General features: G+C 47.8%; 1 protein-coding gene across 1 annotated transcript in view; it reads right to left on the reverse strand.

Annotated features, from left to right (window-relative positions):
• Window positions 1-323: 323 nt before the first annotated feature.
• LOC103536849 (syntaxin-binding protein 4) overlaps window positions 324-23,425 on the reverse strand; it is a 34,168-nt gene continuing 11,066 nt past the window's right edge. The window contains 17 exon segments of the mRNA XM_030459971.1: window positions 324-429; window positions 1,202-1,259; window positions 3,056-3,186; window positions 4,048-4,097; window positions 5,265-5,381; window positions 5,809-5,997; window positions 6,319-6,384; window positions 6,868-6,960; window positions 7,528-7,655; window positions 8,886-8,982; window positions 11,252-11,349; window positions 13,342-13,414; window positions 15,160-15,310; window positions 15,696-15,802; window positions 15,983-16,124; window positions 18,671-18,791; window positions 19,386-19,471. Coding sequence (XP_030315831.1) covers window positions 324-429; window positions 1,202-1,259; window positions 3,056-3,186; window positions 4,048-4,097; window positions 5,265-5,381; window positions 5,809-5,997; window positions 6,319-6,384; window positions 6,868-6,960; window positions 7,528-7,655; window positions 8,886-8,982; window positions 11,252-11,349; window positions 13,342-13,414; window positions 15,160-15,310; window positions 15,696-15,802; window positions 15,983-16,124; window positions 18,671-18,791; window positions 19,386-19,471 — 1,813 coding nt within the window.

The raw sequence follows: 23,425 nt of genomic DNA on the forward strand, positions 1-23,425 counted from the left end.
TTGAGCCCCTTGGGTATGTTCATGCTCCTCTCACTACCCAGAATACAAGCTCTAGAAGGCTGACAGTGAAATCCAGGCCCTTGGAGCCTCAAGAATATTTTTTTCTATAAAGCTGCAAAACCGTAAGCAAGTAGCCTCGTATGATAACTCAGAGGTAGACGCGCAGGGGAGGTTGCTGAAAAACTCTGGGGTGGTCAGAAAGAATCAGAAATCTTGTTTCTCAGTCTGGTTTGCCTGGAAGCTGAAGCACCCACGGTGTGTCCTTCACATCTCCCAGCACAGAAGCAGCAGTGGTAGGTACAGTCAGAGTTCAGACATGAGATTTATGTGGGCTTCTCAGGCAGTTTGTTGGTTGGACTTGGTGGCTGTGGTTGGTTGCTCTTGGGCTGGCTCACAGGAGGGGGCCATGTGGTCTTCTGATGGAGGTGGCTGAGAATGAGAAAGGGATTTTACATCGTTTGGGGGAAGGACACAGAGGACACCCTGAAGGCAACGCTGCTTACTCAGGGAAGAAAAGAGAGGGCCATGGAGCTTGTGTGGCTGGTGGATTTTAGTGGTCATCTGCTTTGTCTGAAAATGCTTTTCACAAGCTTGACATCCTGGTTTGTAAATGCCTACTTTATACCTAACTAAAAAACCTCTGCTGGCAGATCTTCATGTTGAGTTCTGCTGATCAGCTAAGATGGGCAGTAGACATTTAGGTCTCACAGTGGCCTTTCAGTATAAATCTTGGCTCTGTGAAATATAAGCCATTTAAGAGGCTTCTAGGGAAATATGTGGGATACTGAAGGTCCAAACAAAAACATGTCCTGCTCTCCTTGCCTGGGACTTCACAGCATCTTGATAGCACAGCACAGAAGATTCATACATTCAGTGATGCTTTTTCCCTTACTCAGAATACTCTATAAAATTGCAAGACAAGCCATAGAACTGTAAAGTTCCACCTGGCCTGAAGGAAGAAGAACATTTTAGAAAACGAAAGAGGGATCCAGAAGTTCACACTGTGCTTCAACTGAGCAGGGTGGGAAGTCTTGTGCTGTCTAGGAAGGGACATGTTTCTCTGATGCAGCCACCTGGAGGCTTCAAGTAGGTTATCTGGTTAAAAGTTGTCAAGCAAAAATTGTTATTTAAAAAAACCCAAACAGGTATTGTTAGTATGTGCATTGGCAGAATTACAGACCATGGCAGTTTTGACACTTACTCCTTGTAATTTGGGATTCCTTCAGCAGGCAGGCACTGGTCCCTGTCACATGGCAAAGCTGCAAAGGTAATGACACAGCCAGGTGTTAAGTGAGGGGTGAGGAAACATACAAGTAACATGGCTGCATTATGGTGATGCACATTTCAATCAGGCAGGAACTCTCAAACTGCTGACACACTCAGAGGTGCTCCTGAAAGGTTATCATTATTTTCCTTGTGTCTTGTGATCTGAGACAAAGATGATGCTAGACCATGGCCATGTTTAGTTGGTGAGGAGCATCAAAGAGGAAAGACTGGGCAGCATTCTGGGGCTGGTTGCTCACCTGATGGTGACATGGAGATTAGAAACTCTCCTTTTGCATGGAAAGAGACAGGCAGGGTCAAATAACTGCTGCCCAGAAATGTATATGGCTCATGGACTAAGAATTATGAAACCATCAAGGTTGGAAAAGACCTCTAAGATCAAGTCCAGTTGTCAACTCAACATCACCATGGCCACTAAACCCAAAGTTCCATGTCTACATGTTTTATTAACACCTCCTGAGATGGGGACCCCAGCACTGCCCTCAGCAGCATGTCCCAATGCTTGAGCATTCTTTCAGTAAAGAAATTGTTCCCAAGCTCCAACCTAAACCTCCCCTGGCACAACTTGAAGCCATTTCCTTTCATCCTATTGCTTATTACTTGGGAGAAGAGACCAACTCCCCCCCTTGGCTCCAACCTCCTCCCAGGCAGTTGCAGAGAGCCAGAAGGTCTCCCCTCAGCCTCCTCTGCTCCAGGATCAACACCCCCAGCTCCCTCAGCCCCTCCTGCTCAGACTTGTGCTCCAGACCCTTCCCCAGCTCCATTCCCTTCTCTGGACACGCTCCAGCCCCTCAATGTCCTTCTGGTTGTGAAAGGCCTACAGCTCAGAGTCCCAGACTTGGAAAAATGAATTCAGTCTCCCATGGAGCTCAAGGACTTTTCCCTGGTTGTCTCTCATCCACAGACACGTGAGGGGAAGGGGACAATTTGTACTCTAAGGAAAGAGGGAGATTACCATTCCCCTCGGCTCAGCATTGCTCTAGTCATACCCGGATGCCATAATGAAGGGTTGGATCCCTGGTTTAAAAGCTATTGAGGAACTGGCCAGGGTCCAGCAAAGGGAGCCCAAGGGCTCATAACCTGCAAAGAGAGGCTGGGTAGAGCTGGGGGAGCTGAGCTGGTTTAACCTGGCAAGGAGGCTGAGAGGCAATTTCACAGCACCCACTCCTCCTTCAGGGGCAATGGGAAAGATGCTGGAGCCAGGCTCTTCTTGGAAGTGGCAGACAATATTGCTGGGGGCAGCTGCCACAGATCACAGCTGAGGGAGTTTAGGCTTAGATGCTTGGAAAATCTTTTTCACTGAGCAGGAACACATTTCCCAGAGAGGCTGAGGATCTCCATGTGTGGAGGCTTGGAAGCCCAGCTGGCTAATCCCACTGATCTTGTGTGATGGTCCCACCCGGAGCAGAAGGTTTGGTGCCTGATCTTCAGCAGTCCCTTTCAACAAGCATCTCTATGATTTGGTGAAACCAACCTCCTGCCTGTTAGGGTTTGGGCTTTTTTTCCTCTGGATAAATGCCTTTCCTCTAGCCCTGGGCATGAGTCCCACCCTTTGACTCCTCACACAGCGAGCCTGCATTTTATATTCCAAGCTGAGTCACATGGATGGACGGAGGGCAATTACACTCAGCATGAGAGGATCAGGTACATGGATGGGAGGCTTAGCTGGTATGGGAAAACATATGGAAGGTGGTGGAAACTGCAAATAACACTAAGAGACATCCTTGAGTCTTGTTTGGATTCAGGTGTCTCCAGTTCATTTGGTGCTTACCGTCCTGTTTGGAGAGAACTGGCGCTAACAGTTCTTTAGCTTCTGAGAGCAAAAGGTCAACAATATCTGAAGATGGAAGAGATGTGTCTGAGACTGCATCTGTTTTATCCTCTTCTGTTTCACTGTTGACTCTTACAAATATGGAAAGTGCCATCAATACTTCTATATCACAGAATGGTCATTGAAAATCCTGGTCAGCCTCTCCTGAAGGATATTCTATGTAAATTCTGTGTATTCAGGGGGGGTTGCATCTTCATCACTCAGCACCATGAGGGACTCTCTTTTTAACATTCTTACATCATTGTCTTACAGATATCAATGCTTTTTTTTTTTTTTTAGGACATCTCAAAAACATTTTTCTTCCTTACATTAGAAGTGACAATCTTGGAAACTTAAAACCAGTTTCTGGTCACTCATAAAAACAGCCTTTTTAAAAAGGCCTCACCATTATCAATGGGGAAGAGACCTTTCAACAATTTGATCAATTAAAAACACACATAAGGTTGTGATACACTTTTTTTCCCAAGGGATGGGAGGTAGGTTCAGGTTGAAGGGGAGTCCAGAAGCCTGAACTCTATTTCTCCAACCTTTCAGGCTTATGGGAGTCACGCTGGCTCTTTGCTTGCATGCTCTTAGTTTCTCTGACTGCTGATAGAAAAGGACCTTGTCCTACAGCCCAAAACTGGCACAATGCTGAGAAAAGGCAGTGAAGTCAAAACTCTGCTTCTTTGAAACAATGTGCCTGGGGTCTCTCTAACAAGAATAATGTAACCAGAGGAGTATTTCACCTGCTTGCTCCCAAAAAGAAGCCTGAACATAAGCCAACCCCCAAGCTTCCCATCCACCAGCAGCCTCCAGGTCATCTTTGCCCAGTGGTTTCATTTCCAATTTGCTTAGACACTCTGGGTAGGTTCAGTGTGACCTTCCCCTGAGAAAGGTCAGAAAAGGACATTTCATGGTCCTGTTCAGGGTTTCTGGGAGACATCTCCTACCTTTTCTCATCTGCTAAATGACTGGGTGTGCTCAGGACCTTGTGGACGTTCTGCCATGCAACACAAAGAAAGGAAGAAAAAAAAAAAGGTTTCAAACTTGTAGGAAGAAAGTCTCAAACTTGGAGGAATGAATCATCCCTGAGAACAAACCCCCTGGGTTTTTCCTGGTGATCAGATTTAATATGACACTAGTCAGCTTCTGCTTATTCATTGCCCTTGAAGCAAATATCTCAAGGCCTTTTGCAACCCAAGCAGCACTCACAGCTTATGCAAATATACAGAACCCATCTAAATGATGCATTTTTATACCAACACTAAAATATGTGAAACACAACCTAAAAATACTCTTTCAAAAAATCAATTTTGCAGGCTGGTTTTCAGTGAGCCTTGATCTTTGCTGTGAGCAACCCCTGCTTTCTGGAGTCTACCTGCACTTGGGAGCTCTCATTACCACCCATGCTTAGTGAATTCTCAAACATGACTGAGGGATGCATTAAAAAAGGAAGATATTTTACACACATTTTACACCTGGGATATTTGATCCCAGGGTCAAGCCAAATCCATTTCCAAAATCCAGCCCCAAATTCCTCAGGCACCAGCAAGTAGTGATGCAGCCCTAGAGGCTTTTGAATTTTTTCCTTCTCCAAAGCAGAGGACAAAGTCCCTGCACTTCCTTCTGCTCCATCACATCCTATTGATTTCAAGAGTGTGTAGGATAGTCTGCAGGTAGCTGTAGCCACCCCACTGAATACCAGTGATCCCATGCTGCTCAGTTTACTAACCACACAAGCTTGTATTCCCCACACAGGTAGTAAAGTGGAAGAACAGTCAGTTAAAAGCCTGAAGCAATTCTGTGTGTGATTTTGCAGTGAATCTCGGGAAAAAGTTGCACTGGGAGAGCAAAACTGCTCTTTGAGTTCAGTGAGAACATCACAGGGCAACTGGTTAGCCAAGGACAACAGAGCCACCAGGCAAAACCTTCCTCATGGTGTTCCCACAACTCCTGGCTATAGGTGAGTACATCTGAGTTCATTCCCCAGTTCTCCCAACCAGCAGACTCTGCCTTTTTAGGATGAGGTTAAAAAAAACCAACAACAAACCAAACCCCTCTCTCTTGCTCGTGGAGCAGGAAGTTATTTGGACTTGCAAAAGCACCCTGCTGCAGGGAAGAGGCTGTGGAGATGCCACCAGCACCAGGGGTGGTTTCAGCACTTCACCTGCACAAACAGGAGCAGTTTCCTGTTGCAGATCTCCAGGCGCTTCCGTGAGACTTCTGATTTTCGTAGCTGGCCGTCAGCCAGGGACAGCTGTCTTTTCAGTTCCAAGATGTCCTCCTGAGACAGGGAGGGAGGAAGAAGAGAAAGGGGATGATGGCCCTCCAGCCTTGGCACTGGGAAACAACAATTTACAACATTTGCTACCAGCAGAAAACCCCAATCCATGTGGAATCAACAGTGGAAACTATACGGATTGTAACATGGACCCAGAGACCATGCTGGCCTTGTGGCTATACACAGTAATTAATATCTGTGTTATCCTCATTTTCTCCTTTATATATAGAAGGGGTGAACCCACAGAAGGTTCACAGAACCCACAGAAGCTTCACAGAAGATCACAGAACCCACAGAAAGTTCACAGAAGGTCACAGAACCCACAGAAAGTTCACAGAAGGTCACAGAACCCACAGAAGAAGGGTCAGGAGGGCTGGAGGTTTGTTCCCCCACTGATCATTTTTTTCCCCAGGCTGAGGGGTTGCACTACCTCTATTTCAGAGACGTGTTTTGTTTTTTTCCCCACCACCTGCATCTTCAGTTCTGCAATTTCAGCTTCCAGTAAGTGGATAACTTCCTCATAGTCCTGCTCAGCACTGTGAGCCTGTCTCTGCACCACCTCTGCCATCTGCAGCTTGCTGTGGAGTGTTTGGTTCTCTGAGAGGAACCCCAGGGCTTTCTGGAAGGAGCAGATTTAGAAGAGAAGAGCAGATTTAGACTGAATGTTATGAAAAAGTTCTTTCCCATGAGGGCAGTGGAAAAATGGCACAGGTTGCCCAGGGAGGTGGTTGAGGCCTCATCCCTGGAGATGTTCAAGGTGAGGCTTGAGGAGGCTCTGAGCACCCTGATGTGGTTGAGGGTGTCCCTGCTGACTGCAGGGGGTTGGACTGGATGAGCTTTAGAGGTCCCTTCCAACCCAACTTATTCTATGATGATTCTATTAGTGGGAAATTCCAGTCAATGCACCCCAGCCATCAAACCCACCCATCTCTCCACTAACCTGGTTCAGCATCTGAAGCTCCTCTTCCATTGACTTCTTGCTGTTCTCCACCTCCTTCAGGAGAGACTAGGAAAAATATTTTCCCTGGATTAGAACCAACAAGTGATAGGACGTTCTCTAGAAGGTGCCCTGGTCTTGTAGCCCCTACCCACTGGAATAATATTTTAAAGAAGCAGTTAAATAGTATCTTACAGCCTGCAGAAATTCACCTGGGTGCTGCCACAGTGCTAATAACCATGCAGCTGGGTCAGGCTGGGAGGAAAGGCAGGGATGCTGTTACTCACCAACTGAAATTATTTGTGATAGACACTTGTATTTTTAAATATACCAGCTCAGGGCTGAAAAGGGACTGCATACTTCCAGCACAAACAAGTTTTACATTTGAGGTTAAGAGTGAGAAAGAGGCAATTAAGTAGAGGGGGTGAGAGTTTTCATTTGTGTTGAGGAATGCACAGAATGCCAACGGGTGACTCCTGAAGAGGGACAAGCCACACCATCCCTCTCCTGCATGACTACAGCCAAGAAATGTGCTCAGAGGAGAGGCCCCACCTTTAGCCTTCGGACTTCTTGCCTCAGATCCACCATTTCCAGCTGCAGCTGCTCCAGCTCCTCGTTGCCATTACAGTTGAGAGAGTCAAAGACCTGCGGGGCAGAGGGACAGACAGCATCATGCACCACTCAGGCTTTGCCAAAATTGTGGGGCTGTATGGCAGTCAGATTGTTTTCCATACCCTGAATAACGATGAATCACAACCACTTTGAAAAGGAGTCAGCAGTTTGATGCAACAGAATAAAATAGGCACATTAAATAATTCAATTGCAGGTTGGGCTTCCTCCCCCCACACACACACTCCAAAGGATTTTTCTCTCTGATCCCTGCCGTAGCTGGAATAGCTGTGCCACATGAAACTTTCATTTTGTAAAAGATAAAATTAGTCAGAATTGATTAATTATGGCTAATTTTCCTTCTGCAACACTGCCAGGCTACTTCTTTCATATCATCCCACATTGTTATTTCCTTATTGAAAATGAGAACTTTGAGGCCTCCTACAGAATTTCCTATAATCAAAATGATTAGTGCACAGTTCTGTCTTCTCTTTTGAACTCTAGAACACCAAGAAAACAATAATTTAGCTCTTTCCATCTCTGAATTTAATGTATTTCCCATAGAATATTCATGGATTCAATAGAGAGGAGCTTTGGACTGACCGAGGAGTGAAAAGCTGATGTATCCAGCAAATTGGTCACTTCATGCTGAGTGAAGAGCATGGAGCTGGAATCCAGACCAGCCTCATCCAGCTCCTCTGGCACCAGATCCCTGAGTGCTTGGAGAACATCTGAAAGAGAGAATCAGTTTTTAAAGGGCTAAAACATGGTGTATTAGGAGAAAATCCCACCCATTTGGGGGACATCTGCTGCCAGCCAAACAGAGCAGGTCTGGAGATGCCAGGCAGTCTTTCTCTAACACTCCTGGGCTCTTCATCAATCCCATCAAACTTAAATAAGATGCTGGCAGTCTTTACCAAACTTTTGTTTCTCATCAAACTGAAAAAAATTAAACTTTTAAAATCCTAAAAGTCCCCTCTAGATATTTTCACAGTGGAGTTTTCATTATTGTGGCTAAAAATTCTGGCATTTCTCATCCTGCTGATTTAAACAAAAACAAAAATCCCAAACCAGCTCTGTGAGTTAGAAGAAATGTTAAATTGACAAGTCTGAAAATCCAGATCCATTTTGTCAAGGGCCATGTGGGACAGACAGGAGCTGGCATAGAGGGGGGCAGGTGACACTGGGTGGAGGGGCACAGTGGAATGAAGGGTCCCAGCCCCTCCTGTCCTCAGCCCATGGGCTGCAGTTGGATCCTGAGGCCTCCCACAAGAACAGCATCTTTACTGCCAGCATATTTCCCAAATACTCCTAAATCATCAGGGTTTGTTTTTATCACCAGAAACTACAAAGCTGGTTGCTCCTGGGAGAGACACGTGGTGATGTGATGTGATGTGATGTCCCATCACTCACTGCACAAAAAACCTCCATCCAAGAGGTGTGGGCTTTGCAAGGCTGTTCTTTCTGGTGGGGATGTTGCTGATGGCTTTGAATTTTTGCAAAAAAAAACCCCCAAGCTTCTGGGGAGCAGAAGCAGCTTCTGGCTGGTGACAGAAAGTAGAGCAGGCTTTTATTTTCTGACCAGCTCTTGCTAGGAAGCTGGAGTCTTACAGCAAATGAGCACTCACACTGTCTCCTTTTATTCTGATTTTACATGTGCTCCTACCAAATTTGACCAGCTTTCATTTATTCTGATTTTACGTGTGCTCCTGCCAAATTTGACCAACTTTCTTTTATTCTGATTTTACCTTTTTATATCTGCAACTCTTTGTAATTGTTTTGAGGCTACCTCGATAGCCAGCCAGGTGTCTTTGCTGCCACTTTTCAGCCTCTCTTCTTTCTCAGCCTCCAGTGAAACCTCCAGGAAATGGTTGAAATAGTTGATTTTAAAGGTCTGTATCAACCAAAATGATTTTATGGTTCTAGGAAGAAGCCCCTCCCTGGCAGAGCTGCCCTCTCACCTCCGTAGGCCACCGTCCCCTGGGAGTCTGTGGTCAGGCTTTGCCGTAACTGTCTCTTCTTCTCCTCACTCACAGCCAGACCAAGATACTGCAGAACCTGGAGCAGAAACAGTGAGCCTTTAGAAAGAAAAATACTGGCAAAGCAAGCCTGTGAGGTAAGGTGCTGGGGACACACACGTGGGGCTGGGTTTTCTCCTGGAAGTGCCTCTCCAGGCAGCATCTCCCGAAGGAGAAGGCTTGGGTTGGGTTTCCAGTCTCTTCCTTCCCTCCCCATGTAGAAAAATGCTTGTTCCTGAAGATGAGGACATATTCACACCCCTCCAAGGATATTTTATAGAGACTGCAAGCAGATTTACAGCTATGAGGAACTGTCAGGAGCTTCAGCAAAAGCTGGTAGGGCTGTAGCAAGGCCCAGCTGCCACCAGATCAGCTCTTTCTCTTCCTGCCCAGGAACTGGATTTGGAACAGAGAACATAAAAGCTATTCAGAGTATTTCCTGTGGCATTTTGCTTCTCCACTGCACCTTTTCCTCTCTCATTACACCTGATGTCTTCTACTGATTTTTACCAGTTCAACCCCAGAGCCTCACACACAATCATATGAGCATTTGCAAACCCCACTCCACTCCTGGTGGCAAGGAGTAGGAGCTTTCAAAAGATAAAGTCAAGTGCAGCAGACCCTGGGAAAGATCCACAGTTAAATACTCCCCTGTCCCAGGCTTCACCTGCAGTCTGTGCATTTCCAGCATCTCCCATGTGGTCCTCTGGGACAGAGCTAGAGATGAGTCCCCTGCTCCCTTTTGTCTCACCAGCAAACCCATGGGACCTGTCTGCTCACATGTGAGCCCTGTTTGAGTCCCACCTCCCACTCCTCTGCCCACCACCCCTACACCAGGCAGTGCTGCTGGCCACCAGGCTCTGGGATACCCTGACCCTCAGTCTGCAGGAATTGCCATCTGGCACAGAACACCCCAAAACCATCTCAGATGCATACTGGGCAGTGTGCATGTCCTGCCTTGCTGCTCATAATGCTGGCTTTTAAAAAGGAAAGCCAACCCCCCCCTTTCTCCTATGAAAGAGGAGCTGCTTTCATAGCCATGACGAGCAGAGGTCGCTGTGAAAATGCAAACCTAAATCCTGCTTTAGAAGGATTAGGAAAAAAAGTTCCTGCCTCGCTGCCCTCCTGGCAGGCCAGAGCAGCAGCTGCCGTGGGGTGGCAGCAGATGATGCTTGTGGTACCCCCCAAGTGCCAGAAGTACCCTTGGGGTGGTGGGAGATAGACCCCAAAACCAGCCTGGGGTCTCCGTGCCCTTCACCAGGATCTGGGTGAGCAAATGAGGAGATCTGCTCCCTTTGATGATGCCTGTGGAACATGTTTTCCATCAAAAGCCAAGAGGAGCAGTGGTGGTGTCTGGATCCTTGGGGAGGTATCTGGTATCTCAGCCTGTCCTCACCCACACCAGTCTGCCCTGAGCTCATCCCAGCAGCACTGGAAAGTTTGGAGGGCAGCAGCCTGAGTCTAATGCTTGACATCCAAGTGTCAGCCCAGATGCCAGGAGGAGACTTCTGGAAGTCCTCAGAGCACTGAGAAACGTCCAAGATAAGCCAAGATGTGTTTAAATGCTCCCTTGGACACACCTGGGGTGTTTCACTACACCCTCTTCTCCTTTTTTTAACTTGAAAGGCTTGACCCAACCTCCAGTAAACTGGACTGAATAGCTGAGACCCTTTTATTTCTTGGTAATAAATACAATTTGGTAGTCAACTCTCACATCTCTGTCTCAAAACCCAGGTTACTTCATGGCAGCACGTGGGGGTTGTGATGAGGACAGCACATATAATGTTCTAGAGAGTTCTGTGTAGAGTCATCATCTAACATAAGAATGTTTGGAGGACTGTGGCTGGCTCTGCACCCACATTGCTTGGGATATTTCTCTTCCCAAGGCAGCCTGGTCAGCATCCTGGGGAGATGAAAGGGAATTAAGCTGGAGCAGACTGGTCAGAGGAGGACAGTGTACATGTAATTAGAACACTGATCAAGCTTTAATCTTTGCAGACAGGCAGGATGCCTCTCTTTCACTAGTTCTATTCAGGTTTGCAGTTTTTAATCCCTCCAAAAAGCAAGAAACCCAGTGACCACCCCCGTGCTGGTACCCAGCCTGGGCCTCATGTACCTGAGGGCAATCCTGGTGAAAAGACCAAAGCTGATTCTGCTTTTCACAGAGAAACAATACAAGGAGAGCAGTCATAGAAGCTTATTGAGTTTGCCAGGTCTGTGGCAGCTGGAGGTACCATGCCAAGGGACTATTTTCTGTGTAATGTCTGAAAGGAAACCTCACTTTTAGGACAGGGACCCATTCCACTTACCAGTTCCAGTTTCCCATCCTTGATTCTGATGTGGGGATCCAGAGCTACTTTTGTTTTGGTGGCTGAAGCTGCTTTGTGATTAGATGCAGAACCAGGTGCTGAAAAGCCATAAATAAATATTAATGGAAGAACACTTGGGTAAAGGAAAGAGATAACTACAAAGTAAAATTCAGAACTCTTGTTGAATGAAATATAATGGGTGTGCAGCAGGTCAAAAGTCAAAGACCAGGATTTAATAAATCCAGTCCTGGAAGGGTCAACTAGCCCACTGTTGAAAGGATGGGATACTGGGGATACTGGGCTATTGGGATACTGAACTTGGGCTTCTGCAGGATTTAAATTGGGAAGTTTCATCCGAGGACATCAAGGACTGAAAAAAAATAAGCACTTGGAAATTTCCAGTCACAAGTTTTTGTGGTGTCTTGGGGTCTGGAGTTATGGTGATCTGGGGGAAAAATATAACCTGCCTTGATCTTCTCTAATTAATTGATGAAGTAAAACAGAAAACCAATGTTTTTTAAAATGAAGCCTTGGCTTTCACAACAATTGTGAAAAGGGGAATTGAGAGATGAAAAGTGATGTGGAAAAACATCACTGTGAGACTTTTTCCCTTCCTAACACTGCAAAAATCCTCAAACACTTTTCCCTCAGCTGGGCAGGCAGGTTTTTGGGTTTGTTTTTTTTTTTTTGGAGCCCTGTGCACTGTGGGGCAGATACGGAGGGAGAAAGAGGCAGAACTGGCAACTGTGCTGCTGAAGAAAAGCTGTCATCAGATCAGAAGTGCTGCCAACATCTGGCTTGTCACCACTGCCACAGCTGGAATAGTATGGAGCAGGAGCCCTCCAGAAAACCTTTCTTCCCCTTACAGCCAACCCTCATCCATAAGAAACCTCTACATTCCCTGGGGAATGGGCTGCAGAGGGTGGCACAGCTCAGGTGCTCCCCTGCCATCCTCCCCTGCTTGTCCTCCAGCCCTCAGCCCAGCTCAGGGAGCAAATCCCTTATGGATTTGCCCAGGGAACCATTTCTTTCTCCTGCCTGGGATATGGCCCCTGCTCCTCCTGAACATCTCCACTCTCCTGGACCAGCAGAACCCAGGCACAAGGAGGAGGCAGAGAGAAGCAGCAGGGATGCTGCACAAGCAAAAATCCCCCTAATCCAGGCATTCATCTGCTCTGCTAATGCCAGCAGCTGAGAAGTACCAAGAGGTAATAAATGGGTTTGCTGGATCGGCCACCAGCACTTTACTCTCCATGTTGAAGGGCAGAGATGTCACCCTGTGGTGCCTGGCTAATCAGGATTAGCTCCGTGGGGCTTTGCTGTCAGCTCTGGACACAGGGATATCAAGGGCACCCATCAGGCACCCACAGAGAGGCAGTCACTGGCCCAGCCTCCAAGCCTGTCTGCTGCTCTTTCAAAGCCACTCGTTGGGTTTTGTGGATGACAACAGTGAGAAAAAGCCTCCTCAGCATTTCACATTAAAAAAAAAAAATAATAATCTGTGTAATGAAATCCCTGGTTGAGTCAGGAAGGGGCTTGGTCACTGCTCTGTGCTGCATGGCCCACACAACCCAGGGCTTGGTTCTCTTCATCACCAGGAGCTCTTTCTCCGAGCAATTTCCCAGTTTGACCAACTGAGGGCAACCTTTATGCCTGTATAATGTCCAAGGTCGCTGTGTACCTTGCAGCAACCACTGACTTGACTTTTTTATACCACCCATCTCCATCCAGAAGGCAAGTGGCCTGCACTGGGACCTGCTGGGTGCAAGTCCAACATCATCTCTGCATGTGGGCAAAGAGCCTGCTGCAAAGGACCCACATGCTGAGAGTAAGAGAGGTTGGTGTCTCTGAATAAAGTGCTCCTCTGAATGCTTTAGTAAAGAATTTCACTACTATGAACAAACAAGGGCATAGTTACTACCTATTGAGTAGCTGCTACCTCTCTGCTAGTGGGCTGAGACTCATTATCAACCCATTAGATTCCACTCCAGCAGTATAAACACTGATTAAAATTCATTTCACCATTCTCAGCTCCACGAAGCCAAGGTTGTGTTTGTCACCCACCCAAAGCAAACTTGCAAGGCTCTTACCTGAGACAGTAAGCTCTGGTGGGCAAATGTCTGGTGACAAAGAAGGCACAGGAAAATGATTTTCATGTCTATTCTAGAAAAAGAAGACAAAACAGCACAGACAATGGCTAAGCAGGACCTGTCGGTGTAAATAAAGAGAAGATAGAGGAGGTTAAGGGAGAGCAACCCATCCAGCCCATAAAGAGCAAGGCACCACAGTGCAGGTGGGCCAAGACAGATTCCAGGGGTTTCACCTGGAGCACTTGGCACAGGCATGGTTCCTGAGTCACCTCCAAACCTCTGGTCACACACAGAAACCCGAGTTTGTCATTACTGTAATTGGGAGCTGCAGATGGCTTTGACCTTGCATCCACAGAGGTTCTCCCTAAGGCTCTGCATCCACCCCACCACTGATGTCCTGATTCTGACCACAGCCAGGCAAGTTATTCACCCAAAACACATAATTATCACAGGAAGGTGAGACCATTGCCCACCCTTTCTAAGTGCCAGGTAACAGCTGAACACACAAGAGGGAAAAACTGAGTCACAGGGTGGATATGGTGAGCACCACGGGGACAGCGGTCCTGTAACTGGGAACTTACAATCCTAGAATGGTTTGGGTTGGAAGGGACCTTAAAAATCACCCAGTTCCAACCACCCTGCACGGGCAGGGACACCTCCCACCAGCCCAAGCCCCATCCTCCAAGCCCCATCCAACCTGGGCTGAGACACTGCCAGGGATGGGGCAGCCACAGCTTCTCTGGGAAACCTGGGCCAGAATCTCACCAGGAGATGGAAAGAGGGACACAAGACATAGTGCTGAGGACACAGGGACAGGTAGCACAGATGCCTGAACATCCTTTCCCTGCTGGAGAAGCTAGAGCTCACTAATTGTTTCATCTTTCAGCAGCAAAGAGGAGAAAGGAGGAATTAAATTCCAGCCAGTGATGTAATTTTCTATCAATGCACAGCATGACCCATGCTCTGTGCTGAAGGCTCTAACTAACTACCCAGATATGTGTGTATGGGCTCATTTCCAGCCTGCTGCACCCATTTATTGCCAAATACATCACAATCTCACAAGCCCAGGTCTCCAGAGGGTCTGGAAAGAAAGAGCTTCTGTGAATGCTGCTTGTATGAAAGGAACATAGAGCCAGCCTTTTCTAAATGAAGTTTATGTGGAAGAGGGCAGAAGATCCACCAGGCCTTGTGTCAGCCCAGGAGAGGAGAGACAAATATGGAGCATCCAGTCGTGGGCCTAAATTATTGTGAAGGTTGAGTGGTTAAACCCCAACTCAGCGTGCCCAGCTTGTCTCTGAAAACACAACACAGAGCAAGGCTCCACGGGAAGAGGGAGCCTGGCTTATCCTTAGGCTGGTGAGGAGCAGAAATGGGCTGCTTAGGAAAGCTGTGGATTGCTCCTCGTCAGAGGTCTTTAAGAACAAAGAGTTGTTCCTGCCTTTGGGTAGGAGACCAGATCAAACTGACTCCTGAGATCCCTTCCAGCCTTATGACTGGTGCTCAATGAGATGCAGGTTGCTCTCTGTGGAAGGGTTTTGTTTTTTAAAAACCTGAGACTTCTGAAGCAGGTCTGCACGCAGGCTGTGGAGGTGAAACTCATCTCATTACCTCCTCAGAACCTTCGCTGTCTCAGACCCAAACCAGAAGAAACACTTTTTCAGCTTTAAAATATGGGAACAGGGCTACACACATCAGCATCCCAGACTTCCCACCAGCCAGGAGGAATACCATGAAAGAAGGGTTTCCCCTTCCTCAAAGAAGGGTTTTCCAAGCAAAGAAAGATCACAGGACCTATGTGCTCTTAGAACTTCAACCAACCTCTGGGGACCTCACATGGACCTTCAGCCTGCAGGAGCTCAGGCCATTTCCCACAGCCTTTGGAGGTGGTGATGGGATGTTAGGAACTGTCAGGCCAGGATGCAACCGTCCCCTCCCAGGAATAAAGGCAACTTCTGTGTTTCCCTCGTGTCTTAAACAAACAACAAACAACAAACATGCAACGTTTTAATAATAAAAGTTAAAAGAAAAAAGCACAACTCTTTTTTTTTTTTTTTTTCCCCCACAGAACTTCCATGCCCCTGGTTCTTCCTCTGAGATAATCTTGTTTCAGCCCATGGAACCTGGATCTCCACCAGGTAGCTTTGCTTGTCTGAACTTTACTTCTGGGAAGTGACAGGGGAGACCAGAATATTGGGAAGATCTGGCTACACTTCAGGGCAACCCATGCACTGAACCATCATTTAAGACTTCATTTGTTTCTTTGTTTCTCCCAGCCAAACACTGGTATGACATGAGAGATTTTTTGCCTAAGACTCAGCACCGTGATGCTGGTAGGAAACACGTTCCATGCTCACCTGAATTTGGCTTTTGCAATTATTTTTCTGGCCTCTTCATGAGTGCTGCCCACCAAAGAATCTTTATTGATAGCTATTAGTTGGTCCCCAGGGCGGAGTCGACCATCCTAAAGAAAGAAGGAGAAAATCAGAGCCTTGGAAAGGAATGTGCCCCTGCACAAAGCCTTCTCCTACAACACAAATCCTCAAACAAGTTATTAATCTATACTTAGAAAAGCTGCTTTAGAGCAGATATGACTTCTGGGAGAGTTCCCCATCACACAGAGGCTGAGGGTCCCCCCACTTACCTTGTAGCAGTCACCATCTGGCAGAAGCTCTTGAACATAAATCATGGGGCCATCAGCCCTGTTGGATCCACCACCGATTGTCAGCCCTAAGCCAGAGGATTTGGCTATGGAAATGATCTGAATTCCTGATTCAAGAGAGTAGCTGCAACAGAGAGAGATGTTGGCAGGTGACTCGAGGTGATCTGGTTTATTTTTCCCTGTTGCTGAACAAATCCTTTTGTTTTTCTTTTATTTCCATGCATGCTTCTTCTAACTTCTCCCAACCTTTTCTGCCTTGGAGTCTTTTCTTTCACCCAACCTTGGGATGAAGAGGTGAGGACTCCTGTTTCTTAACAGACATTGCTCAGTATTATGAAGGTTCCCAGAATCCCAAAACCCTGGGGAATACTCATTTGCATTTAGAAAATAAAGAGGGAAGGAACTAAATGTTTCACCAGAATATATTTGGGACTCTTGGTTTTTATAGGCTAAAACATTCCAGTGATTGATATGGTTGTTCAAATCCACTTAAATCACCAGGCAGCTGTTTGTAGAGATTGGTCAACTATGAAGCAAACACCAAAGTGAAGCTCAGGATACACAACCATGTCCTAACCAAGGTCTGGACTCAAAACCTTGTGAGATACCCCAAGAAATGAGCCCTCAAGCACTTTTATAGCAATCCCCACTACCTTGTTGTTTACTTCTGTGGCAGTGAGGACTCGTCCAGTCAAGGACATGCCACAGATGGAGCAGTGACAAGATTGGGCCCTGCTCTGGAACCAGGCTGAGAGAGTTTGGGGTGTTCAGCCTGGAGAAGAGGAGGCTGCAATGGGGAGACCTTAGAGCACCTTCCAGTGCCTGAAGGGGCTCCAGGAAAGCTGGGGAGGGACTTTGGATAAGGACCTGGAGGGATGGGACAAGGGGGAAAGGCTTCCAACTGGAAGAGAAGATCTTAGGAAGAAATTCTTTGGTGTGAGGGTGCTGAGCCCCTGGCCCAGGTTTCCCAGAGAAGCTGTGGCTGCCCCATCCCTGGCAGTGTCTCAGCCCAGGTTGGATGGGGCTTGGAGCAACCTGGGCTGGTGGGAGGTGTCCCTGCCCGTGGTGGGGTGTTGGATCTTGATGATCTTTAAGCTCCTTTCCAGCCCAAACCAGCCTGGGGCTCTATGAAATGTAGCATTAAACATCTCTGTTCAAATCAAAACATCAGACACAATCTGTGGCCAGACTGGATCCTATCTTAGTCCTGTTGCTCAGTGGAGTAGCAGAACCTCAGGTGACACCACAGTGAGAGGCCACAGCAGCCACATGTCTGAAAAGACCCGTGGCCCAAATGACACCTCTGGAGCTGAGCACCAACACTCAGCTGCAGCCAACAGTCCCTGATTTCAAACAGTTCCTGCTCCTCCCAGGACAAGACCCCTGAAGGGACCTGGGACTGGCACGGAAACCAGAAAAACGTGGCACAGTGTGGCAGCACTGAGTGGGGAGGCCACCAAGGCAGGTTCCATGGCAGCCTGGAGTGGGTTAACAGCAGAGCCAGGGTGTTGAGCTTGCCCACTCCAGCTGCCAAGGAGATGAGCTGGCTTCTCCTCTCTAAGGGTTTCTCACTCCACGCAAGCAGCTTAAACCTCTGGTGCCAAATATTTGTCCTCTGCAAATCCCTAATAAAGAGCTGGTATTTAGCAAGAGGATTTACTGGTTCTGCAGTGAGGTCTGATTCTCCTTACCAGTGACTTGGCTTGTTTACACTGGCAAAGAAAGGGAAGCTGCAAGCCCTGGGGAGGAAAAGTCCCAATTCCATGGCTGTGGAACACCCTTCAAGTTGTCCCTCTTGAGAAGGGCAACCCCCAGCACCCTGGAGATGAGACTACAGAAAAACAAGCTCTGCCTGTCTCAACCTCTGATCCTGTGAAATATGAAAGGGACAAGATGACCACATGAAAACAGATGCTCCAGGAGATGCTCTGGAGACAAAAGGATGTGGTGTCTGCAGGCAACCACTGCTGTCACCAAATCAAAGGGTGCCAGGAGTGTTTGCACCAAGAGGGCAGCTGCATGATGTCAGCAGACCAGAAGCAGGGCAGTAGAAAACATGCTCCTGAAACACCTCCTGCAAGCACCACTGGGCTCATGGAAACACTCCACTTGTGGCATGGTTTGTAGAGGTGGATGTGCAAGGTTCCCTCAGCTTCCCCTGGTCCTCAGGGTGGGGGGGGGACACTGAGTGGGACAAGGGATGAGGAGCAGTCACATTGCAGAGTGCTTCAGATTGTCAGCTCTTGTGCACAGGCTGATTTGGTTGTTCAAATCCACTTAAATCACCAGGCAGCAGTTTATAGAGATTGGTCAGCTATGAAGCAAACATCAAAGTGAAGCTCAGGATACACAACCATGTCCTAACCAAGGTCTGGACCCAAAACCTTGTGAGATACCCCAAGAAACGAGCCCTTAAACACCTTTATAGCAATGACCTTTATAGCACCATGACGAGCCGCCAAGATGCCACCACCACGAGGACTTCCAGAAGATGCTGTGGTCTCCTAGGCACAGAGTGAGATAGGAGACACAGGGAGGCACTGGCACAAACACAGGCACTGCAAACATTCCCTGGATCAGCCCCTAGGACAGCATTAGATCTTTGGTGGCATCTTCATGACTGAGGAGGGGACAGGCTTTTGGGGGCCACCCAGTGTGACCCATACGTACTGTGCATGAGGGGGGTGCTGTGGGTTCCCAAGGCAGGGGACGTGGGAGGTGGCAGGGCTCAGCAGGAGGGGGCTCTGGGAGCGTGAAGAGGAGCCAGAGGATGTGCTTTCCAGGTATCGACCTGCATGGCAAAGTCACAGTCAGTCCAGGGAACACAAACCCTCCAAGTGTCACCCTCCTCCCCTGCTCTGCCACCAGAGCTGGCACCATTTGCCAAGATTTTTGAGAAGAAAACCCAGTGTGGTAGCTAAAGCCATGAATGTATTGCTCCTGGAGAGGAAACCTTCAGCCTTCTCAGCACCATTCCAATGGGGGGCTGTCACCCCAAGGTACCTCTGTCATGGGGAAATGGTTGGCAGCCCTCTGCCAAGCCAGAGGGACACTTTCTTTCTCCATGCCCAGGGGATCTGAGCAACCAGCCCCTGGTTTAGGTTAACCTCGTTGTGTCTCACTAAACATTCCTGGTTTGTGCTGGGATTACCCACCCAGCATGTTGGTCAAGCAGAGTCTGGGGGGCTGAGAAGTGGTGAGGACCCCAACTCAGTTCTTGCTTCATCCTTGCTCTATGCCCAAGCTGAGCTTCTCATCCATCAAACCTCCCCCCAGACACCTACACAAAACAAAACTCCTTCCTAATAACATCAGAATGAAGAAAACTCCCTGGGCAGAGAGAAGGGCCCTTGGTTTCACCCAGAAACTATGCTGAGCTACTCACTGCTGCTGTGCAGGACTGGGGAGCTCCGTGCTGAGCCTGTGTTGCTCTGGGAGCCAAACTTCTCCAGTAGCTCAGCAAACTCTCTCCTGGAAAGTAAAACAAGGCATGGTCAGCTGTGGCACAGAGCTATAAGACATGGCTATAAGACAAGAGGTGCTCTGGTGGCTTACAACCACATTTATAGGGCTGATGGGGAGCAGACAGAGGGTACGGTCACTTCCGTGAGAGATTTCACTTGTGAAATCCCCCTTGTGAGAGATTTAAGGGTGAAAATCAGAAGGGTTTGGCAGTGAATTCAAGGAGGGGGAGGAAAGGCAGCATGCAAACATTGAGCAGGATCCCTCTCTCTCTCTCCTGAGGTAACCCTTCTGCTTCCCACATCACCTCTTTGCAATGCAATCTCATCCACAACACCCCCTGGGAAGCTCCCGTGCTGCCCAAGCCCCTTCATTAATGTTTTGCTTCCAGGTTGAGCCTGACCACCATACAACTACCCCAGTGTGTGGAGTCCTAGATGAGCTGTAACTACCTGTACACAACAGGTGAATTGCTTCATGACCTTCCTTTTCCCAGCTCAATCACATGGAATTTCTAATCTCCACTAAGAACCACCATTAACCGTGTTTACCAGCTCCTGCATAATTTCTGTAACCCTTATTTGAGCTCCTGGGAGCCTCTCCCATCCTTCTGGGGCTGCCAAGCACCAGCATCCCATGCCCACATGTCCTGGCCCACTGTGCAACGTGGTTCCCAGGACTGTGCTGTCCCTCTGCACCCTCCTCCTGTCATAACCCAACTCTTCCGGATCAATCCGACCTTTGGAGAGAGAAAAAGGCCTCAGGGATGTCTAATTTCTCCCAGGTGTTATTAAATAAGCAGGCAGGCCATGGGGAGAGACCCTGTGTCATCTCTGTGGCCACAATAGCCAGGTTGGGTGCTGGCTTTGAAGGGATCCCCATGGGAAGGAGCCTGCCTGACGCTACAGCCACAGGACAAACCTGGTTATGAGTGAGTAGCTCTGACACCTGACAGTCAGACAAGGACAAGACATAAACCTGTAGGAAACCAGCCACAGAGAAGTTTCCTCAGTGGGGAGACTCCTCTTCTGCCCGAGCAGACGTTGTGTCATCTGGGTATTTTACCAGCACAGATATTATACATTATTGGCTAGATTAGAGCAACAATATTAAATGATGAATTAATCATCAGCACCTTAGGTCCCTGCTGGAATTGCTCTCAGTAATTTACATCTTCCCATTAAAAAACAGCTCGTTAACAAGCTTAAAAAAAACCCAGGGCCTGCCTTATCTCTTATTGCTATCAAATATATGCCTGCTCCAATCCATTTAATGGTGATTTGAAATCCAAGTGTCACACAATACTTAGGGGAGTTCTTTGGTGAATCCCAGTATTTTGTTTCCACACTTTTCTTAATCAACTCAACCCACAACCTTAACAAACCCAACTGCGTTCAGAAGCCTTCCCCAAAACTGCTCCAACAAGGAGTTTCATAGTGTTAGACACTGAAATTGATGGAAAAGAACTGAGAAAGCAGAAAAACAACTCCAGCAGCAGGACAACTCTTTGCTGTTCTGTGCTGGGATCTTGGCTAGAGCTGACCTAGGGAGGATTTTTGCCCACTTTCCAGTAAAGCTTTTGTATGAGGTTGGGGAGGACTCCAGGTTGTGGAGTCTCCTTTTCTGGAGACATTCCAAGCCCACCTGGATGTGTTCCTCTGTGACCTGCTGTAGGTGACCCTGCTTTGGCAGGGCTGGTTGGACTGGATGATCTCTCGAGGTCCCTTCCAAGCCCTAACTTCCTAGGATTCAATGATTTCTAGAAGTGATTCCCTTCCATTTCACTGGTAACTGATGCACTGGTGGCCTCATCCCCCCACGGCCTCTTGCAACACAGCTCTAACCTGCTGGAGGGGACCCAGTGGTTATCAAACCATCAGCAGTTGGATTCTTCTTCTGGTCCAGGTGTTTCTGTGGGCACTATTGTTCCATTTTCCTCAGATAATAATAATCCATCAGAGCACAGAACAGGTTATGACCTTGAAACAATGGCTAAAAAACTCTTAGCCAAGGCAAATGCAACCAGTTGGGCAGCTCTGAGGCTCTCCAAACCCCGCTGAGCAACCTCACGCCCATCACCCCCATCCCTGCTGTCAACCTCTGTTCTAAGCAGGGGCATGTGTGACTTGAGCATGCTTTGTTGTTGTTTATTCCATCTACAAAAAGACTATTTATCATTATTTGGTTAGGAGCCTGAGCAACCAGCTCAGAGCCCAGGGCTGCCTCGCAAGGCTGGGTCCAGCCCAGCCGTGTGCTGCAGGGATGAGGTGACTCAAAGCCATGTCATGGGTGACTGTCCCACTCCCCGCTTTATTGGGCAACCCTGCAAGCCCTGGTTCCACCAAGAACATAAACACATGACTAACCTGAAGCACTCTCTTATCCCAGCAGCAAGAAACACACTTTCAGGTGGCAGAGTTAATTTTGTGCTCGGTGCCAGATTTGAAGGAATTTGCAAGCAAGCAGATGATGCCCAAACATTGCTGATTATTTGATGCTGCAGGAATGTCAGCAGGTCTTGCTTTGCGCTTTCAGACACCAAGAGCCTTCAGAAGATGTCTTTAATATTTAAAATTTGACCCTTACTAAAACATTTCAAGCAGGCAGGTGCGGGCAGGACTGAAATGCCCAGCTTTATTAACAGAAATAAAATCACTGCTTTGTATGAGGTGGAAAGTTCACCTTAGCAATCCCTTCTCCAGCTCTTTTTTATTAAGTTACAGATGTTTGAGGTCTGGAGGATCCCCGTAATAGAGCTGAGACCTTCAGCAGCCCATTGTGTGGGGTGGGATAAGGGTTTTGCCAGCAGCAACCAGCTGTGGGCTGACTTTGCTACAGATTAAGCAGGAGGGGGTCAATCTTCCTGCAGAATATTGTTGGTTTATCTCATAATACCTTTTTTTCCCTGCCCTTTTGTTCTCAGGAGAACAAAAAGCTGAATCAAAGGTTATGGGCAAAACCTCTGCTCTGCACCACAGCTGGGGAGGAAGAAGGGGTCTGGGAACACCAAAGAGATTATTATCATCTCACAAAAAAGCCTGCAGGTCAGTGGGAACCCTGAGCCAAAAGCACCCCCAAAAGCCTTATTTTCTGGTGTCCAGCTGGGAGAAGCTGCAGCATTTCCAGCACATGGTGCCCCTGCTGAGCTTTGCTTTTTGCTGAATGCCTGGGAGCAGTGACATGCCCAGATGTCATCCCCACTGGAGATTTCACAGATGACTCTGTGAAAAGGTGTCCCAATGACCCTGGGATACCCGGGGCTTGCAAGAATCAACCCCAGTTGACTTCCAGTTTAACACCAAGAGCTCAAACCACTCCGTGGGCTGAGCTGCTGCTGGCACCTGCAGGGCTGGCAGGAAAATAGGGATTATTTTGCCCTCCCAGCCAGGCTGGGCATGAACTCTACCTGCAGCCTCTCTGCTCCTCCTGGGCTATCGAATTACATCAAGCAGGGATTTGCAGAAAAGCAGACAGCTTTCCTGATGGCTTCTTGTGCAACGTGGGGATGCTGCAATCCCCCGGCTGGCTGTGGAGGTGCAATGCATTTTGCATTTTATCACAGGAGGCCGAGGAGGGAGAGCAGGAACAGGCTTTCTCACCATCAAGAAACCTGAAAGACCAGGCTGCTATCTGTACCCAAGCAGAGAAACAAGGAACTATTGCAACTTCCAGGTGGAAAAAGGGATAAACAATAGTTATGTGTGTGCAATAAAATGAAATGCATTAGCTAAAGGTGAGCAGGGATGAAAATCAGCTCCAACAGTCACCCAAACCCAGCGTGTCCAGCTCGAAATCTGAATTTTTTTTGCTTTCAGCCCTGGCATTAGTGCTGCTCTCTGCAGCATGGCTGATGGGACAGGCTGAAAACATGCAGCTGATACACGCCAGGACTGAGCTGCACTGAGAGCACAGGTAATTTGGGCCTATAATTAACTCCAGGGACAAATAATAGCGTTTATGAGT

This window comes from Calypte anna, chromosome 14, assembly GCF_003957555.1.
Source record: "Calypte anna isolate BGI_N300 chromosome 14, bCalAnn1_v1.p, whole genome shotgun sequence".
Classification (NCBI taxonomy): domain Eukaryota; kingdom Metazoa; phylum Chordata; class Aves; order Apodiformes; family Trochilidae; genus Calypte; species Calypte anna.